The 21,717-nt window shown below is 38.8% G+C and overlaps 1 protein-coding gene across 2 annotated transcripts; it reads left to right on the top strand.

The window, feature by feature from the left end:
- The first annotated feature begins 13,279 nt into the window (after positions 1-13,279).
- On the top strand, positions 13,280-21,027 carry LOC112707725 (TMV resistance protein N). 2 transcript variants are annotated; one of them, XM_025759635.3, is made up of 5 exons: positions 13,280-14,265; positions 16,808-17,906; positions 18,010-18,285; positions 18,444-19,247; positions 19,345-21,027. In XM_025759635.3, exons 1-5 carry the CDS (start codon positions 13,820-13,822, stop codon positions 20,809-20,811), a joined length of 4,092 nt encoding a protein of 1,363 aa, XP_025615420.1. In that variant the 5' UTR covers positions 13,280-13,819; the 3' UTR covers positions 20,812-21,027. The 2 variants fall into 2 exon arrangements, with proteins under 2 accessions (XP_025615420.1, XP_072057848.1); XM_072201747.1 differs by having other exon boundaries at positions 13,759-14,265; positions 16,782-17,906.
- Positions 21,028-21,717: the final 690 nt, after the last annotated feature.

Raw genomic sequence — 21,717 nt, 5'->3', positions numbered from 1 at the left:
ACGTATAAAATATCTTTTTGTAAAGACGTTTACGTGCCATATTATTATTGAACTGATTATTTTTGAATTTCTTAACAAATTAAAATAAAATCGATTTTTTTATAACAATAACAATAAATCCAATTTTTTCTTAGGGATCTAATTGTATTTTTAAATTTTTAAGGATTCAAATTGTTACGGTAGGTAACCGGAGATTAATAATACAGATGGCGTTTGGCGGCCCAAGTGTATGATGGAGGAGAACTCCGGGTAGGTCCGCAACTCGGGAGGCTCCGTCCGACTTGTGCTCGCGCGTGAATGGGGGGTGGTACCTGCAAAGACACTCCGATGCCTAAGTTAGCAAGAGTGTAAGCAAGTCTTAGAGAGTATTGGACTTAGAGATACCTGAGGGGTGTCAGTGTATTTATAGTGGTGAGCCAATAACCACCGTTGGTGTAGTGCCGTATCTTTAGGGTAGTAACCGTCCCTATTATCTTGGGGAGGTTAAGATATGGCTTTATGAGGCGGTTAGAGAGATTTTAGGGGCGGTTACTCATTTGAATGAGTGTTTATCTGCCAGCTAATCTTTCATCCGACCTCTTCCGACCAAGTCGTGGTGGATACCGACTTCTTATGTGAAGGTCGGTACTTAGCTAGGCTCTAATCCTTTAGATTAGGCCTTTTAGTTGGACCTGGGCCTTTGTATTGGGCCAGGGTATGAACAGTGCCCCTACTTGAGCCCAAATTTTCTTTAAAGTTTGGGTTCAAGTATTCAACTCGGGTTCGTAGTCGATTTGTTTGAAAGAACACGGATCTTGGAAACCGACGTGATTTTCGCGACTTTTGGTTTCTGACAGTTACGTCAATTCAAGCGTCGTGTCCGTTGAGGGATCATTTAGGGATTGAGGGCTTTGGTAACGGTGCAGTCTCATTAATGACTGCTTCGCTTTTTACCAAAGCCCCTTAGCCTTTTTTATAGATACTTTCCCTCTTTTTCCATTTTCCGTTTCTGCAATCTTTCAAACTTTCTCTTCATCTTGTTCGTATTGCATCCTTGCGTTCGAAGACTTCTGCCCTTCACCAACCTCCCTTTTTGGATAAAGGTTAGTTTTGCTTTTTCCATGTCATGCTTTATGTTTGCATGTTTTGTTTTGCGAGTAGATAGGTTGGCCCGTAGTTTCTAGTTTCGAATCTCTCTTCTTTAGTGGCCGTGTTTTTTGATTTTCTTTTTCTTTTTCCTTTTTGTAGGTTTTCTGCCACTTTTCTTTATATAAAAAATGGCTTCTGTAGACGTTCTTTCTCAGTGGGTTGACGATACGGTCCTTGGGGAGGAACCGTTGGTCGACGCTGAGTTCATCACTCACCTTCGTACTCATCATAGGCTCTGTACTTCGGACGAGGACGAGTCCAAATATGAACTGATAATCCCGGGTCCTGAAGACCGGGTCTGTTTTGGGAGAGTTAATGAGGCGGCCCCTCATTTTTTCTTCATGTATGAATGTATGATCACCCGTTTGGGTGTTTTTCTTCCTTTCTCAGATTTCGAGATATCCGTTTTGCACCACTGTAAGGTTGCCCCTACTCAACTCCACCCCAATTCCTGGGGTTTTTTGAAGATTTACCAGTTTATAAGCCACGCTCTGGACTTCCCGACTTCCTTGAGAATCTTCTTTTATCTTTTCCATATGACTAAGCCCTTTAGTGGGCTAAACAACAAACAACAATGGGTATCCTTCCGAGCCATTCAAGGTCGGAGGATTTTCACCCTTTTTGACGAATCTTTTCATGACTTCAAAAACTTCTTCTTCAAGGTTCAAGCTGTAGAGGGTCACCACCCCTTTTTTCTGGACGAGCATTCCTCCCCTCGCTTTCCCCTTTACTGGCTGCCGGCCACCCCTTGTGAAAAAATTGGTCTAGATGACCTAGACGAGGTGGAGGCGGCCATTGTGGGGTTTTTCCGAGAAGCATGGGGGAGGATCCCATACTTAGATACGAGAAAAATCCTTCAGGGGACGTCGACTTTCGTTCAATCTTGCATAGGTAGCGCAAGCATTCCCTATTTCCGACTTGTATTTTACCGACTTGTTTCCTGCCGACTTGTATTTTACCGACTTGTGACTTGGTTGTTTCTTTTGTAGATATGGCAAAAAAGAATGCTCAAGAGTCCTACCAGAGGGTGCAGGAAGCCAAGGCAAAGTCCCGGGCTAGGTCTGGGGGTGGCAAAGCGGTCGTCTCTCCTCCTCCTCCTCCTCCTCCTTCTAGAAATGTTGGTACTCCCTCTCAACCTATTATCATCTCCTCCTCCTCAAGTTTGGCTCGACCACTCCCTTCTGCCCAACTACTTTCCGAGCCGGAGAAGAAGAAGCGCAAGACTTCGGAGTCTGGCCCTTCTTGGGAAGGTGGTGTTAAGGCGGATGCTCTTGCATTCGTCCGAAAGAACATCTATCCTCTTATAAGTATGGATGATGTTTCTGTTCGGAACCACCTTTCCGCTCTGGCTGAAGAAAGTTTTAGGGCGGCGGGAGTTTGTGGCAAACTTTTGGATATATTCGAGAAGACTCCCCTCAGCTCCTTGGGGACTTCCCCAAAGGTTGAGGAGCTGGAGGAGAGGCTTCTCATGTTTGAAAAACATGAGAGGGAGTTGAAGGCGGAGAGGGATAAGTTGAGGAAGGAGAGAGATGACCTCCGGGAGAAGGAGAGCCAGCTGCGAGCCCAATGTACTATGGAGGTAAATCTAAGGAAGGCAGCCCAGGAGAGTTACCAAAGCCTATTTAAAGATATGGTGGAGGTGAAGAAGGATTTGGTGAACTCTCGGAATGCTTACGCTGACTTGGAGGACTCTATCGCCGATGGCGCCGAGGAGTCTTGGAGAATTTTCCTAGAGCAGGTCAGGGTTATAGCCCCCGACTTGGATCTTTCTCCACTACATCCTGACAAAGTGGTGATTGATGGCGCCATTGTTGATCCTCCTGCTCCCGAGGTCCTTTCCGAGTCAGACCTAAAGACTCGGGGGCAGAGGATTATAGAGTCTCCTCCTCATCCTAAAGACGCTCCGAGTTCTTCAACCCTTGCTCCGACTTCCTCTTTGGCTCCTCCTCCCGGCCCTGGTGGTGTTCCTCCTGGTGGTGGTGATTCCTCTACTCCGTCCAAAAAATGACTTCTTTATTTTTGTGGCTATATGGGGGCCCGGCCTGTGGGTCCCCCTTTTTTAAACTTCTATTTATTCGTTGGTGGTTGTGAACAATTTGCTTCTTGGTCTTTTGAGGCCGTAAACAAAATGATCTGTTTGGTGCCCTTTTTGGATAAGGGTTTTCTAATCGAAGTAGGTGCCCTTTTTTGGATAAGGGTTTAAGTTACTTTGCGCGTGCACATGCTTTTTCTGTTTTGAATATGTTTGATCTTTTTTCGGAAAAACCTTTTGTTAGCTTGCATTGTTTTCTCGAGCCTTTTTCGTGCAAAGGCTTGTATGCAAGCTTTATACTTTTCAGGTTTTCATATCTCTTTTGTTATCCTTTATACTCAACTTTGCTTCAGTGAGTTTTTATGACTTAGGTTATTTTTGCGATGCGTTTTTCATCTACTCGAAGCTCGGTTTTCTTTTACTCGGAGCTTTTTCGAGTTTGTTTTACTCGGATTTCCTTTCGACTTAAGAGTCGGATAGTTTCCGAGTTTAATACGATCAACTTGTATAACCTCTTTACACCGACTTGTACCTCGTCGTTTTATCCTGACGACCATGTTAGGTCGATTCATGGGATTTTCACGCTTTGTCGAGCTTAAGTCGGCGCGTTTCGTAGAAAGACTTATAAGAAATAGAGAAGGATATTTAAGAGAAATATAGTGATAAAAAAGATCTTTATTAATCGGAAAGGTACCTTTTTGCTACTAAGGGTCTTGATAGCATATTTTCCCTTAGCCTCTACTATGATGCCTCGTTAAAAACCCCTCTCCAGAAAAAACCCTTTTTTGGGAAAAAATCATGAAGCTGGGAAAAGAGTACATCAGGGAGTAGAGTTCGCTTCTAACTGTAGTACCTTTTCATATTACAGGCATGCCACGACCTTGGTAACTCAGTGCCATCCAGGTCGGTTACTTTATAATAACCTTTCCCTAACACTTCCTTGATTTTGTATGGCCCTTTCCAATTTGCGGCGAGCTTTCCATCTCCTGACTTGTTGACTCCAATGTCGTTTCTGATTAGGACCAGGTCATCTACGGCAAATGTTCTTTGAATGACTTTCTTGTTGTATCTGGTAGTCATTCTTTGCTTTAATGCCGCTTCTCTTATCTGGGCGTTCTCTCGGACTTCGGGGAGCAAGTCGAGCTCCTCTTTGTGCCCCTGTACATTTCCGACCTCATCATGAAGAATTACCCTTGGGCTTTGCTCACTAATTTCTATAGGAATCATGGCTTCTACGCCGTATACTAGTCGGAAGGGTGTTTCTCCTGTGGCGGATTGGGGGGTTGTCCTATAAGCCCATAACACTTGAGGGAGCTCTTCAGCCCAAGCTCCCTTCGCTTCCTGTAATCTTTTCTTCAAACCTGCCAGTATGACCTTGTTAGCTGCCTCGGCTTGCCCATTGGCTTGTGGGTGCTCTACCGAGGTGAATTGATGTTTGATTTTCATACTGGCTACCAGGTTTCTGAAGGTGGCGTCGGTGAATTGGGTTCCATTATCTGTGGTGATGGAATAAGGTATCCCATACCTTGTGATGATGTTTTTGTAGAGGAACCTGCGACTTCTCTGAGCGGTGATACTGGCTAACGGTTTTGCTTCTATCCACTTTGTGAAGTAATCTATTCCCACGATTAAGTATTTAACTTGCCCTGGTGCTTGGGGAAAAGGACCTAACAGATCCATCCCCCATTTTGCGAAAGGCCAGGGGGAAGTTATACTAATGAGCTTTTCTGGTGGAGCCACGTGGAAATTTGCATGCATCTGACATGGCTGGCATTTTTTCACAAAGTCTGTGGCATCTTTCTGCAAGGTCGGCCAATAGAATCCTGCTCGGATTACTTTTCTGGCCAGCGACCTTGCTCCGAGATGGTTTCCGCAGATCCCACTATGTACTTCCTCCAAGACCTCGGCGGTTCTTGAGGTCGGTACGCACTTCAGCAATGGTGTTGATATCCCTCTTCTGTAAAGGACATTTCTCACCAAAGTATAATGTTGTGCTTCCCTTCGGATCTTTTTAGCTTCTTTCTCCTCTTTAGGGAGGATGTCGAATTTTAGGTATTCGACTAAGGGATTCATCCATCCGAGGTTTAGGCCGACTACCTCAAGTACCTCTCGTTCATCTTCTGCTTTTGATACCGAGGGCTCTTGGAGAGTTTCTTGAATCAGGCTTCTGTTGTTCCCCCCGGGTTTGGTACTTGCTAACTTGGATAGGGCGTCAGCTCTGCTATTTAGATCCCGAGTTATATGCTTGACCTCGGTTTCCGCAAAGTGCCCCAGGTGTTCCAAGGTTTTTTCCAAGTATTTCTTGATATTGGGGTCCTTTGCCTGATATTCCCCACTTATTTGGGAAGTCACCACTTGTGAGTCGCTGTAGATCGTCACCTTTGTGGCGTCAACTTCTTCTGCTAACTTTAATCCTGCAATCAAGGCTTCATATTCTGCCTGATTGTTTGAAGCCGGAAATTCAAATTTTAAGGAGACCTCTATCTGGGTTCCTTTTCCATCTACCAATATTATGCCTGCGCCGCTCCCTGTTTTGTTGGAGGATCCGTCTACATAGAGTTCCCATGTAGTCGGTTTTTCCTCTTGTTCACCTGCGCATTCTGCAATGAAGTCGGCGAGGCACTGGGCTTTAATTGCAGTCCGAGTTTCGTATCTCAAATCGAACTCGGAAAGCTCTATCGCCCATTGAACAATTCTCCCTGCAACATCCGTCTTTTGAAGGATTTGCTTCATGGGCTGGTTCGTACGAACTCTTATTGTGTGAGCCTGGAAGTAAGGTCGTAGCCTTCGTGAGGCTATCACTAAGGAGTAAGCAAACTTCTCTAGTTTGCGGTACCTTAGCTCAGGACCTTGTAGAACCTTACTGGTGAAATAGACCGGGTGTTGCCCGACCTCGTCTTCTCTGATCAGGGCTGATGAGACAGCCCTGTTTGCGACGGATAGGTATAGGACGAGGTCTTTTCCTGGTTCTGGTCGGGTTAAGATAGGAGGTTGGCTTAAGAATTTTTTGAACTCTTGGAACGCCTCCTCACATTCCGGAGTCCATTCAAACTGGCATCCCTTCCTTAATAGGGAGAATAATGGAAGGGATTTTAGTGCCGATCCTGCCAAAAATCTGGAGAGGGCTGCAAGTCGGCCATTGAGCTGTTGAACCTCTCTCAAACAAGTCGGGCTTTTTATTTCTAGGATAGCCCTGCATTTGTCGGGATTGGCCTCAATCCCTCTTTGTGTTAGCATGAACCCTAGAAATTTTCCTACCTCTACTGCGAAGGCGCATTTTGCGGGATTTAGTCTCATCCCATGCAACCTTATAGTGTCGAAGACTTGTGAGAGGTCGGTTAAGAGGTCGACTTCTTGCTTGGTTTTTACTAACATGTCGTCGACGTATACTTCCATTAGGCTCCCTAGATGGGGGGAAAACACTTTGTTCATCAGCCTTTGGTACGTGGCTCCTGCATTCTTCAGCCCGAATGGCATGACCACGTAGCAGTAATTGGCTTTTGGTGTGATGAACGATGTTTTTTCCTGGTCGGGTTCATGCATCGGGATTTGATTATACCCCGAGTAGGCATCCATGAACGATAGGTATTGGTACCCTGAGCTGGAGTCCACCAGGGTATCAATACTCGGTAGGGGATAAGGGTCCTTAGGACATGCCTTATTCAAGTCGGTATAGTCGACGCACATTCTCCATTTACCATTTTGTTTTTTGACTAGCACTACATTGGCTAGCCATGTTGGGTATTTGACCTCTCTGATAAAGCCGGCTTCCAGGAGCGCCTGTACTTGCTCTTCTACTATGGAGGCCCTTTCTGGGCCGAGCTTGCGTCTTCTTTGCTGTACAGGTCGGGATCCTGGGTAAACCGAGAGCCTGTGAGACATGAGCTCGGGATCAATCCCGGGCATGTCGGAAGCCTTCCAGGCGAAGAGGTCGGAATTAGCTCTTAGGAGTTCACCCAACCTTTGTTTCAGGGTTTCCCCTAGGTTGGCTCCTATGTAAGTGTTTTTTCCTTCCTCCTCTCCGACTTGTATCTCCTCGGTTTTTCCTCCCGGCTGGGGTCGTAGCTCTTCTCTGGTTCTCGCGCCGCCTAGCTCTATGGTGTGGACTTCTTTGCCCTTCCCTCTCAGATTTAGGCTTTCGTTATAGCACTTCCTTGCCAATTTTTGGTCTCCCCTTACCGTTGCTATTCCTCTTGGAGTCGGGAATTTCATGCAAAGGTAGGGAGTTAATACCACTGCTCCAAGACGATTAAGGGTAGTCCTACCAATTAGGGCATTGTAGGCTGACCCTTCATCGATGACTATGAAGTCTATGCTCAGAGTCCTTGATTTTTCCCCTCTTCCAAAGGTGGTGTGAAGGGGTAAAAATCCCAGTGGTTTTATTGGCGTATCCCCTAACCCATATAGGGTGTCGGGGTAAGCTTTCAATTCTTTTTCATCCAACCCTAGCTTGTCGAAGGCGGGCTTGAAGAGGATGTCCGCCGAGCTTCCTTGGTCTACTAGGGTTCTGTGGAGATGGGCGTTGGCTAGGATCATAGTTATCACCACGGGATCGTCATGCCCGGGGATTATCCCTTGCCCATCTTCCTTTGTGAATGATATAGTGGGGAGGTCGGGTGTCTCATCCCCGACCTGGTAGACTCTTTTGAGATGTCTTTTGCGAGAAGATTTGGTGACTCCTCCTCCCGCAAATCCTCCTGAGATCATGTGGATGTGTCTCTCAGGGGTCTGCGGTGGAGGATCTCTCCTGTCCATATCATCCCGCTTTCTTTTTCCATGGATGTCCGACCTCTCCATGAGATATCTGTCAAGCCGACCTTCTCTAGCCAGCTTTTCTATCACATTTTTGAGGTCGTAACAGTCGTTGGTAGAGTGACCATATATTTTATGGTACTCGCAGTACTCGCTGCGGCTTCCCCCTTTTTTATTCTTAATAGGTCTTGGGGGTGGCAGCCTTTCAGTGTTGCAAATCTCTCTGTATACATCCACTATAGAAGTCTTTAGAGGAGTATAAGAGTGATACTTTCTGGGCCTCTCGAGACCGGGTTCTTCCTTTTTCCTGACTTCCCTCTCTCTTTCCCTAGAGGAGGAAGTAGGTCCAGGTCGTGAACTCAAGTCTCTTAGTCTTGCATTCTCTTCCATATTGATGTACTTTTCGGCCCTTTCTTGTACATCACTTAGAGAAACGGGGTGTCTTTTAGATATGGACTGTGAGAAGGGACCTTCCCTAAGTCCATTGACTAACCCCATTATTACTGCCTCCGTCGGCAGATCTTGAATCTCTAAACATGCCTTATTGAACCTTTCCATATAGGCTCGTAAAGACTCTCCGACCTCCTGTTTTATTCCCAGGAGGCTCGGTGCATGTTTTACTTTATCTTTTTGGATTGAGAACCTCATCAGGAATTTCCTTGAGAGGTCTTCAAAACTAGTGATGGATCTTGGGGGGAGGCTATCGAACCACTTCATAGCTGCTTTCGATAAAGTGGTCGGGAAAGCCTTGCATCTCGTAGCGTCGGAGGCATCGGCTAGATACATCCGACTTTTAAAGTTGCTAAGATGATGCTTGGGATCCGTAGTTCCATCATAGAGGTCCATATCAGGGCTTTTGAAGTTCCTTGGAACTTTTGCCCTCATGATGTCCTCGCTGAAAGGATCTTCTCCGCCCGGGAGTTGATCTTCTCCTTCATCGCGGGAGTTCTTGAGGGAGGATTCTAGCTGTAAGAGTTTCCTTTCTAACTCTTTTCGCCGTTCCATCTCCTCTTTAAGGTACCTTTCGGTTTCCTTTTGCCTCTCCCGCTCTTGTTCCAATTGCTCCAAGCGGCTATGGACCAATCCTATTAGTTCAGTTACGTGAGGTGGTCCGCCCTTTTCTGATTCACGTCCATCTGAGGAATTTACCTTCGGATTCTTTATTCCGGAGGTACCCTCTCTGTGTTGGTCGTTATCTTGTTGTTGGGCTGTGTCTTCATTGTCATTATCCATGTTCAGATTCTCTTGTTCAGAATCTGTTTCCACATGGCCCTCTTCGTGGGATCTATCCGCCATCGTTGAATGATCTCTCGGGTCCCCGGCAACGGCGCCAATGTTACGGTAGGTAACCGGAGATTAATAATACAGATGGCGTTTGGCGGCCCAAGTGTATGATGGAGGAGAACTCCGGGTAGGTCCGCAACTCGGGAGGCTCCGTCCGACTTGTGCTCGCGCGTGAATGGGGGGTGGTACCTGCAAAGACATTCCGATGCCTAAGTTAGCAAGAGTGTAAGCAGGTCTTAGAGAGTATTGGACTTAGAGATAGCTGAGGGGTGTCAGTGTATTTATAGTGGTGAGCCAATAACCACCGTTGGTGTAGTGCCGTATCTTTAGGGTAGTAACCGTCCCTATTATCTTGGGGAGGTTAAGATATGGCTTTATGAGGCGGTTAGAGAGATTTTAGGGGCGGTTACTCATTTGAATGAGTGTTTATCTGCCAGCTAATCTTTCATCCGACCTCTTCCGACCAAGTCGTGGTGGATACCGACTTCTTATGTGAAGGTCGGTACTTAGCTAGGCTCTAATCCTTGGCCTTTTAGTTGGACCTTGGCCTTTGTATTAGGCCAGGGTATGAACACAAATGTTTGCAAAATAAAAGGTTCAGAGATATATTTGTCTTTTTATCAAAAAATTTAAAGATATTTTATTTAGATCGTGTAATTTGATCGGATCAAATCGGGTTTAATAATTATAACACAGACAATTGGGGTTATTATTGTTGATATAATAAACCGATTTTATTCTGATTTATTAAAAAATAAATTATTAATTGATTTAATAAAGATGTTCAATAATAATATGATACATATAAACATCTTAAAAAATATATTTTTAGTGTTTTTATTAAAATGATAGATGTAGAGAGAGCTCAAGAAGAAGACTGTGGTATAAAAGGAGTTGGTAGAAGAAAAAAGAAAACAAAAAGAAAGACATAGTAGAACAGTTATTTTTTTCTTTCCTTTTTTTTCTCAAAAGTTAAGAAACTTAAGAATGAAGACCACAAAAAATACGCATTTTATCGTTAATTTTTAGATTTGGGGCAGAAAACCTTAATTATATTCATATTTTTTCGACTAAAAATGTCTTGACAAAAATAAACTAATTCTCATTATTATCGTTGGATTTGTTTGTCTCTAGCTAAATTCGACAATAATTGACACCTTATTTTTTTCTTTTATGTGAAAAAAATTTCGACAAAAAATTTTTCTTTGATAACTTATTTATAAATTTACTTCATATATATTTGACATTCATAATCCTGTATGTATTATTAAATGAATCAGATAATAAATAATATTCTTTATTGAAACATTAAAATGTCAATACACAAAGTTATTAAATCAATAAAATATCAAGCACTATATATCTTAAAAATTTAATAAGGGGAAAAGTTTAGGGGGCTAGCAGTTTTATTGAATTTTGGCCAGCATGTAACCAGCAGAGGAAGGTGAGCCATTGGATGAAATCTCATACCAATCTCACACCATCAAATCATCATTGATGACTAGTTAATGACTAACAATCACAAAAATTGCTGGCCCCCTAGCATTGCTCTTAATAAGGGAGATGAAGGTCCACATAATCATCTTAGTAGTCCTTTGCTCCATTATTCTCCTCTTTGCATCTTTGCTACCGGTACAGACTTGCTGATAGTACACCGTCATGTCCTTCGTCATCTTAAGAATCTCCTATCTATTCTCAAGATTTTGATGGGAGCCGATGCAATAACTCGTTCGTTTATCTTTTTCTATCGTCAACTCACTTTCATCTAAGCAAACAAGTAAGACACGAATCTGCTCCTCAACTTCATGCAAGTGTCTACCTTGATCACGTATGATTTGTGTGAATTCCTTCACGTAATTCCATTGTGGTCTTTTGAGAAGGTGGAGGGGCACATGAAGCTACAAAACATGCCACCAATAAACCCAAACAACCAAGAGTTTTGCCAAAGAAAGATTATCATTTCTTGTATATGTGATTCTTGTAAGGTTTTCTAAAAGTCTCTAGTTAAACTGCATTGGGATCCACTTACATAGAACTACTGTTTGATTTGTTCAATAATCTGCTAGGATTGTTGGATCAAGTTTTAGCTGTTCAATAAGCTGTTGCCAAAGAAAGTGCTAGAATTGTTCAATAAGCTGGAGATTGAAAAATGTCTTTCAATCTTAGCTTGGATATGTTGACAGTGAAAAGGCGGGATGACAATGCTTTATTTGATGAAGACATCGCAAGTTGGTTGGAGGAAGAAATTGAAAGGAGGTGCAAAAGTCCAACTTGAACTTTTTCGCGAATTAGTGGCAATTCACTTCGAGATGTTTAGTTCTCTCATGGAAGATGAGGTTAGCGGTGATGTGGAGGGCACTTTGATTATCACAGTATAGTGCTGGTGGGCAGGTGGAGATGATATCGAGAGCTTGAAACAAGTTGAGTAGCCACAGTAATTCTTTGGTAGTTGTAGAGGGAGCTTGATACTCAACTTTGACTAAGGAACAAGATACTGTGTCATGTTTCTCTAGTGATTTGGCTGAGGCGAATGGAGTCATCCATTGGGGTAGATGATGCGTGAACATCTTTCTTATCTTTTCCTAGTAAATTTGCATTTGAATTGTTAAGTTTAATCAAGATTTAAATACTTTTTAGCCAATATAAGTGCTACTTTGAGTTGTGTGTAACTTTTGTTTATTTCAGGTAGCATTTGGATGGATTTGACAGAATTTTTGTAGAAGAATAGAAGAAAGTGAATGATGTTGTCAACCACAACTTCCTTGCACTTCAACAGAAATAACTTGAGTTACTGAGATCCAATTGACATGATTCCAGTGGCATTGGAAAGCTAATTTTTAGAGCTTTCCAACGATGTATAATAGTATGCACTTCTTCTCCAGCATGCTCGACCATACTGGTGCCTAACTTGGGATTCTCTAAGTTACGTGCTAGAAGAAGAACAAAGCTTCAACTACTTGCTGCCAGGGTGTCGCCTAACTTCAGAACTAACTTCAGAATTCTGAAGTTAGGCGCCAAGACAAAAGGGACGCCTCCAAAACATGTATTGCTTTACTTAACACGTCACACCTACAACCTCCACATAGGAAAAAGTGTGTCGAGTTAATCGGTTTAACCTGATCTGAAAACGTATATGTCATATATCTAATAATTTTGGGAATTCGAGACCTAATTAATTATTTTGAAAAAAAAATTCGTCGAATTGCCAAATCTTTAAAGACCTATTTGAGATATTATTCGTTATTTTATTATATTTTTATAATACTAACTAAAGGATATATTTTAGACCTACTAAAAACTCACATATATTTATTTTTATATAAATACTTAATTAGGTCTCTACTAGAAATTCACATGTATTTATTTTTTTATAAATACTTAATTAGATCTTTACTAAAAACTCACGTATAAAAATATATTTATTTTTATATAAAATTAATAATTAAAAATATTAAATAATAATTTAATTAAATATATTAAATTATTTAACCATTTTTAACTAATTATTTTCACATAAAAACAACTTCACAACAATTTCCACCTTAATCCTTATGTTTAAATAAACTGGTGTTTCCGTTTGGCTCCCCCAAGTGTGGTAGTAATAATTATGGTACTACATAGGTTTCAACTTTCAAGTCTTTAGGTCGTAGTTTTTTATGTTGTTTATAATAAGTCTTCACGAAATTTTCCATAAACCTACCTATTTGTCCTATTATTCCCCGAAGTAAAAACACGCGCTCCATCCAATGAACCTAATATATTTTAATTAAATAATATTTTCAAAAGACATAATTGTCATTTTATAAAGACAGTGGTTATATATATTATTGAAAAGGTTTTAAATATATCGATCCATCAATAATTTTTAATCATTAATTTTAATTATATATATCATATATATTTTTATAATTAAAATTAACACTTAAAAATTACTGAAAAATTTATCGACACCGTTAAAAAATTTTCCGTATTGTTTTGTTCCACTAGTAGGGATGGTGGTTGGTGGATTATTAAACTAGTCTATAGATTTAGCTCTCTGAAAGGTGTCATGTGATATACTACGAATTATTAATAAGAAAAGAAGAACAATGAATAACCGGTGACTTTCGTTTCCAAGTTAAGTGTTTTTAAATAAGGAAAAATCTAGGAGGTAGTAATTTTATTATGAGTAGTGTTAAAAAGTTAATGGCCTAAATGTACAATGTGTACAATTTTGGGTTCACCAAAGTTTGAACTCTTGATCTTCTGGATCTGAAATTCTAATACTATGTCCTGAAACCACTCATCCAAAAAGCATAATCTGATAGGACAATGTAACACTAATAATCATATCTCTAATACTTTCTAAACCTTCATTGTACACATTGTACGCTTAGGTTATTGGTTACTATACTTTCTCTTTTATTATATTTTGACCAGTATGTAACTAGTAGAAAAATGTGAGCTATTAGATGAAATTTTACATTAATTTTGCACCATCAAATTATCATTAATGACTAGTTGATGGCTAAGTTTCGTTCCAATACCAAGTAATATATAATTAAGCAAACATTTGCTTTGCCATTGCAAAACCTAATAACGTTAGCTTCCTCAAACTCAGTACCAAACTAGTGTGAAATTGTGATGGCGGCAAATGATGTATTCCTGAGTTTTAGAGGAGGGACGCGCTACCGATTCTCGGATCATCTGTATGGTGCTTTGCGCCAAAATAGAATCGAGACGTTCAGAGATAATGAAAATCTGAGGGTAGGGGATGAACTGGAACCTATTCTTATGAAGGAAATCGAAAATTGCGAAATGGCAGTAGTGGTGCTTTGTGAGAACTACGCATCTTCGACATGGTGTCTTCGTGAGCTAGTCAAGATCATTGACTGTCACGAAAAGCAAGGGAAGCAGGTTCTGCCAATTATTTACAGAGTGAATCCTTCAGATGTGTGGGATCAGAAGGGTTGCTATGAGACAGCCATGGCTAAACATGAGAACAGGGAAGACCCTCAGAAGGTCAAAGCATGGCGATTAGCTTTGTCCAAAGTGGAAAAGCTAGGATGGGTGCACTGCAAGGAGGACATGTAAGTTCATTACATTCATTTTTTCTTTAAAATAAGTGCAGAAATTTGTTTGCTCTGTAAGTTGAATTATTGCATATTAGATATTAGTTTTAACTTTCAATTTATTAATTATAATATAAAAAAATACAATATAAAGTGATCATTGATTTTTAAAAGATCAAAATAATACTTATTCTTAAACTATTAAAATGTTATTTGAAAATTTATCCCGTTAACAAAAATAAATTTTAAAAATACAAACAACAAATAAGTCTCAATTTAAAATATGACAAAAAAAATTTATATTTAACAAATGACTTATTAATTTTAATCCAAATTTTTGTGATAATATTTAAATAACTATTTAAAAAGTACAAATAAATAATTAAAGTAAAATTTGATCTCTAGAATTTTTTATTTTTTTAAAAAAATTAGTCATTTACCGTAAATTTTTTTTAATAAAATTTACTTAAAAAATATTTTATTCTTTTAAATACTTGCAAAAAAATTATATTAAAATTTAATATCTAATTTTTTAAAAAAAAATATATTTAATATTTAATTATTTTGTCACATTTTTTTATTTTTTGAACACTTATTTTTTATTCGTATTTTCTAGGATTATTTTTTATCTAACATATTAACTTTTTGAATACTGATAAAATTGTGAAAGAATAGGAAAAAGCAAAGAAATAATTTTTATTGATTATTGATTGATTGAATTGAACATGTGTTGTAAACTATGATGGTAAAACTAAATATATATAGAGCATTGTCCTATGAAAGATAAAAGTAGAGATAAGATAAGAAGAGAAAATAACACAAAGATAAGATAAGATAAAATAATAAAGACTAAAATTAAAACTGAATTTATATATTTTGTTGGGCTAAATTTGTGGGCTATAAGACTTCTTTATTATCGTCATGGACTAATATAGAAGAGTAGTTTAATAAATACCACACCCGTAGTTGTTTATATACACTACGAGATTGAATACCACTAATGACCTTAAGATTGCAATTGAATTTTGTGTGTAAGAGAGAAAGAGTAGATAGACAAATATATTTGTCGCTATTTTCGAAAATATAGAAAAATAAAAAACAAATTTGTTATCAAGACCGAAAGTTTTATATATCAATATATCACTGACTTTAACACCAAATGAGTTTAAAAGTATCATGTTTAAGATTTTCCTTAGTACTTACTTTTTTTTGGTGGATTGCTTATATATTTGTTAATTGTTGTTACTAATCTACCAAAAAATTGTTGTTATTACTAACTCTAAGGGTAATTTTTGTTATATTTATTTTATGTAGTCACCACAAAAATATATTTATTTTATGTAATAATTAAATAAAATAATTGAAATGATAATTATTAATTAAATTATAATATTTTAATAAAAGTAGGTAATATATATATATATATATATATATATATATATATATATATATTTAATAGCACAACTATGATTAAATTTCTGTTCTAAACAAACTTTAAAGGGAATTATTTTTGTGGATAATTAATAGAGTACAAAATTTCATGTGTAATTTAACAGATTATTATTATTGGTACTTTAAAATTCATCAGTAATATTATATTAATTAAGGAGAGTGTTAGGTAAATAATGACCATATTAAATAATATGAATAATTACCAATAAAATAAAAATATACTACACTTTTAAATTAATTATCTAAATTTTAATATTAAAATAATCATTTATACACCTAGTGAAATGAATATCCGATATATTTATTGATCACATTGTTTAATATTTTTATTGTATACCTATACTTTTTCATTAACTAATTATTGCCAGTAGATTTTTCCATTTTTTAAAAACGAAACTCATAATTGAGTTCGGTCATATTTTTTTAAAGGGAAGATCATTTGATAAAAATATCAAATATGTTATTTTTAATAATTAATACATTTTGAGATATTGATAATATCTATACCTATAGCACTTAAAGACTCATAGACACTGCGCGCTCAATCCAGGTGGTGGCTTGTAATTGTAATTACCCTTGTGTAAGATTTTGTTTAACAAAAGAATTAAGAGTTTTATAATTGGAGATGGAATAAATTGAGTATTCTAAATTAAATTTAGACATTAATTTGGGTCAGATTCAAGTTTTATATATTACCGTTAGTATATAGTTGGAATGTTAAACTAACAATAATATACATCAATACAATTTAAATTTAAATGGCAGTTCAGGATGAATAAGAATTTATATTTTTGGACGTATCCATTATTATTGAATGTATTAATGAATTAGTTATTTTTGAGTTTCTTAACAAATTAGAATAAAATCGATTTTTTTATAATAATAACAATAAACCTATTTGTTATCAGATCCGGTTGAACTGACTAATTTATATAACCTATTAGATTATGATTTTTTTTTAAACAAAAATCAGGGATATATTTATTTTTTTATCAAAAAATTTAAACATGATTTAGTTTAGATCGTGTAAATCCATCGAATAAACTCGGGTTTAATAATAACATTGCTATAAGTAATTAAAGCATGAAAAAACATCATGCTTGTGCAGGTCTGAACCGGAGTTTATCAAGGTTATTGTTAGAGACACCGCTGGCAGATTACCGTTGCCTGAACCAACTGATCATGTAGTTGGACTGGATACTCGCTGTGAAGAAGTAAAATCACGACTAGATATTGAGTCTTATGAAAATGTTTGCATGTTGGGAATTTATGGACCCGGTGGAATAGGCAAAACCACATTGGCCAAATGTCTGTTCGACAAGATCAAGCGGCAGTTTGAAGCTTCATGTTTTCTCGGTAATGTCAGAGAAAAATCTGAAAGTCGTGAAAGTTTAGAAAGTCTGCAAAAGACACTTTTAGATGACATGGGTGAGGAGACAATAACCGAGTTTGGAAGTGAATTTAAGGGAGGATCTGAAATCAAACGAAGACTTCGCCACAGAAGAGTACTTCTAGTTCTTGATGATGTTAATTCAATAACGCAACTGGAATCACTGGCTGGAGGGCATGATTGGTTTGGTTCAGGCAGCAGAATCATTATAACAACAAGGGATACTGATATGGTAGACAAGCATGTGATGGGTGATGTTGTCACCAAGAAATACAAGATGGAGGAGCTAAATGATGATGATTCCTTGGAACTCTTTTGTTGGCATGCTTTCAACAGCAAAGAGCCTGCAGAGAACTTTGAAAATGTTTCAAGAAATGCAATAAGTTATGCAAAGGGCTTTCCACTTGCTTTAGAAGTAATAGGCTCCCATTTAGGGGGTTTTGAAAGTGTGGATAGCTGGGAAGAGGAACTGGACCAGTATAGAATTGATCCAAGTATTCAAGGAGTACTTAAAAGAAGCTACGATAGCTTGTATGAACTTGACCAGAAAACTTTCTTGGACATTGCTTGTTTCTTCAAAGGAGAGAAATGGGAGTATGTTAAAAGGGTATTGAAAGCTTGCGACTTCTACCCAGTTGTTCGAGTGTTCATTAGTAAATGTCTCATCACTGTAAATCAAAATGGCTGCTTGGAAATGCATGATCTAGTGCAAGACATGGGCAAGGAGATTGTAACGAGCGACTCGCCAACAAACCCTGGTGAACGTAGCAGATTATGGTCTCATAAAGACATTCTTCAGGTTCTCAAAGATGACACAGTAAGAAATTCAATAAACCCCCTGTCAGTTACCCTATTTTTTACACCTACAGATGTTATAATACTTAAGTAATTGATGCTAATTCTCTGCATGTGTTTTATAGGGAAGTAGTTCAATTGAAGGAATAATGCTTCACCCTGCTACCCATGAAGAAGTAGATCATTGGATTACTACTGCCTTTAACAAGATGGAGAACCTTAGAATTTTAATTGTTCGGAATACAATATTTTCAACGGCGCCAAGTTGTCTTCCAAAGAGTTTGCGACTATTGGAGTGGAAAGGATATCCATCAGAGTCGTCCCCACTTGATTTTCATCCCAACAGAATTGTTGACCTCAAGCTACCTCACAGTGCTCTTAAATTGGAAAAGTCATTTCAGGTACACACAACACACCTCTCTAATTTCGCACTAAGCACTTGTTAAGGAATTAATAACATAAAAGTGGGTCTTTTTGAATTCTTTGTTAAAGCAAGCATTGAATAAAACTTAGCATTATTGAACATGCTGACGATCAATTTATTCATCTTTCATTGCAGATATTTGAGGATTTGACATTTATCAATCTCTCCCAGTGTCAGTCCATTACACAAATTCCCAATGTGTCTGGAGCAAAAAGCTTGAGAGTCTTCATACTAGACAGATGCCATAAGTTGGTAAAGTTCGATGAATCTGTTGGGTTTCTGCCAAATCTTGTGTACTTAAGTGCCTCAGAATGCAGGGTGCTTCGTAGTTTTGTGCCAAGAATGTATTTGCCATCTCTTGAAGTGCTTTCATTTTACTTTTGTAAGAAACTTCAGAACTTCCCAGATGTCATGCAAAAGATGGATAAGCCCTTAAAGATTTACTTGGCAAATACTGCTATCAAAGAGTTCCCAGATTCCATTGGTAATCTTATAGGGCTTGAGCATATAGACATTTCAATATGCAGAGGACTCAAAGATCTACCAAGTAGCTTCTTCAAGTTGCCGAAACTTTTCACATTAACCATGGAGGGATGTTATCATCTTAGAAGATCATTTAAGAGGTTCAAAGAGAGCCATTCCACATTAGATGACTGCCCAAATATAAAGAGACTGAACTTCACTGGTGCCAATCTATCAGATGAAGATCTTCATCCAACTATTCAGGTTCTTCAAAAGCTGGAAGACGTCAATGTATCACACAATGATTTTGTATCCCTCCCAAATTGCATCGAACGATCTGTGCACATAAAATGTCTTGATGTTAGTTATTGTAAGAATCTTAAGACAATTCCAGAACTGCCATCCAGCATTCAAAAAGTAGATGCAAGATATTGCTTATCCTTAACTTCAGAGTCCTCAACCGAACTGTGGTCTAAGGTATCTTTCCACTCCCCATAACCTATTCAGATGAATTTTTCAATGTGCAGTTCCTTTTAGACTGATTATTGGTTATATTTGTCTTCTGATATTACAGGTCTTACTAGAGACCGAAAGAATTCAAATTGTGATGCCAAAAAAGGAGATTCCCAATTTGTTTGACTGCGATTCCAGTGAAGGTATTCCTCTGTTTTGGGCTCGCAGAAAGTTCCCTGTTGTTGCTTTAGCATTCATGTTTGGGAGATCCACTGTGAGCAACAGTGTTGCTGAGACAAGGACTGACATCCTGGGTTTCTTCCCTCAAATTGGTTCATCCTTGTCCTTCATTGTTCGCCTTCACTTGTTCATTGGTGGCAAACAAATATTTCCGAAGGATTCCAAATATTTCAGTGTTGGGGAAGATCATGTGCTACTTTTTGATCTACGAGCTTTGTTCAGTGACGAAGAGTGGCATGATCTTGATGCGTATCTTGGAGTTGGAGACGATGGTTGGAAAGCCATTCAGGTTCAATGTGAATCACCATTAACTCTCAGTCATTGGGGTGTGTATGTGTATAAGCAAGACACAAACTCGGCTGATATTCAATTCAAGAATCCCAATCCCAAATCTCCGTTGTCCGACTTGGTTCCAAAAAGAAGTCCGCATGAACCCCAGGAAAGTATGATGAGACAAGTGGCAGAAAATTTGAATCCAAGAGAATTACTTGGTGACTATTTGCCTCTTGTGGAGTTAACAGAAGTTCCCTCTTTTACATCGGCATTGCTGAGATCGTTGAGGACTGGTAAGGCTGAAGCAACAAGGCCGGAATCTTCGGCCTATGGTGCAAGCTTAAAGCAGGAACATGAAGAATCTAATTGGAATGTTTCGAGGGTGATGGACATGATAAAGGATGATGTGCCTACACATATTGCTGATGCATACTCTAATGAAATACGAGAAGGACGGCGATTTGTCGAAGAACTGATGAGGGCACGCATGGAATTGTTGAAGGAAAAGGGACAAGAGAGGATGGATATTGATATGGCAATCGTTTTAGAGCAACCGCGGTCTGGAAGACCTCCGTCCCGTCGTTATTGGGGAAGGCTGCACATAAAGTATGAAGAGATAACCGCGAAAGCAATTGTGAGGAAGACAACCCAACTAGCATGGCGAGATTGGAATCCCGGCCGTACAACAACAAAAGAGAAGGCAACCGCTGTTCTCTTGAAATGCACGGGGCAAGGGGAATCGTCAGAAGAAGAAAATAATGATCCTGTGTTGGCAGAATTATTAAGCCAGATAGAGGAAGATGCTATGCGCTTCAATACGTCATATGGGAAGATGAAGGCATGTATTATCTTAACTGACGATGCTTATGCTCTCATTTCTGAAGAATATGTACCGGAGTTCATGCTTATCAGAGGAAAAGAAAATGCAGAAATAAAAGGGATGTCACAATGGGGAGCGTTAGAATTGTTGATATATGGATTTATGAGAGCATCAGGAGAAAATACGTTTGGATCGGTAGAGTCCGAACCTCGCTTCGAGAAGACACCTTACGGGAAAATAAGGGTGGAGAACTAAGCCCAGTGCAGAAGCGAGATGATGTGCAAGCTTCAAAGCTCACATAATATGCTTCAGGTACTTGCTTGGTGCATTTGAATACGAGTATTTCTGTTTTGGAGCATTATTTCTGTACTTATATCAGCTGTTGTCTTATTCGCTGGTTATATGTGTACGCATAAACTCAAATATTTTAGAGATATTTCGATAATCAACATGAAGACAATTCGGTTTAAATAAGTTGTGTCAGCCAACTATATTTCAACAAACTTGTCTCAAGCATAAATTATGTCAACCTGAAAGCAAAATTTTAAAAGTGATTTGTATTAAAACAAAGCATTAAAAAGTAATTTGTATCGAAATGTATCCCTAAAATAAAATCGAAATAATCTTCTAATCAAAACAACTCAAGTAAAACGAGCTGGTGATACACAAGGATAATAACCTTGTGAAAACTAAAAAAGAAAGGGAATAAACATATAATCCCTTCACCTAAGGTGTCAATTTATACTCAACAAAGCACAAAAATTACGAGCCGACCTTTTTAATAGTCATTCAGATAAATCGACGAGGTTCAAATTGGTGTCCAATAGTTATAATACGGTTTGATGATTTAATAACTCAAACTCATGAGTTGAACGAAATCGAGTAAAAAATAATCATATAATCTGATTCGTCCGAACACCAGGGAGGCCGAGCTTAAGCACTTCCAAACTGGCCGCCGGCAAAAGGGAAGAGCTTTACGTCGGCCGGAATCAAACACCGCGGCGGGAATACCTGCACAAGATACTCCGACGCTCAAGTCAGTAATAATCTCAGAAGAGAGAGAGAGAGTAAATGAGTTTAGAGTAAAGAGTAAGAGACTGAGAGTGATAGAACCTGAGCCTTAGTCGAGTGTGTTAGCTAGATTTTATAGGAATTAGTTTC

The sequence above is a fragment of the Arachis hypogaea genome, chromosome 8 (genome assembly GCF_003086295.3).
Source record: "Arachis hypogaea cultivar Tifrunner chromosome 8, arahy.Tifrunner.gnm2.J5K5, whole genome shotgun sequence".
NCBI classification, from domain to species: Eukaryota; Viridiplantae; Streptophyta; class Magnoliopsida; order Fabales; family Fabaceae; genus Arachis; species Arachis hypogaea.
This window is presented reverse-complemented; position numbering and strand designations above follow the sequence as displayed.

Bases quoted from the DNA above. Each gene is read 5' to 3' on its own strand.
- LOC112707725 (XM_025759635.3), top strand. From the start codon at position 13,820: ATGGCGGCAAATGATGTATTCCTGAGTTTTAGAGGAGGGACGCGCTAC. The intron at 18,286-18,443 runs GTACACACAACA...CTTTCATTGCAG, and splicing joins AATTGGAAAAGTCATTTCAG to ATATTTGAGGATTTGACATT. The intron at 19,248-19,344 runs GTATCTTTCCAC...CTGATATTACAG, and splicing joins CAACCGAACTGTGGTCTAAG to GTCTTACTAGAGACCGAAAG.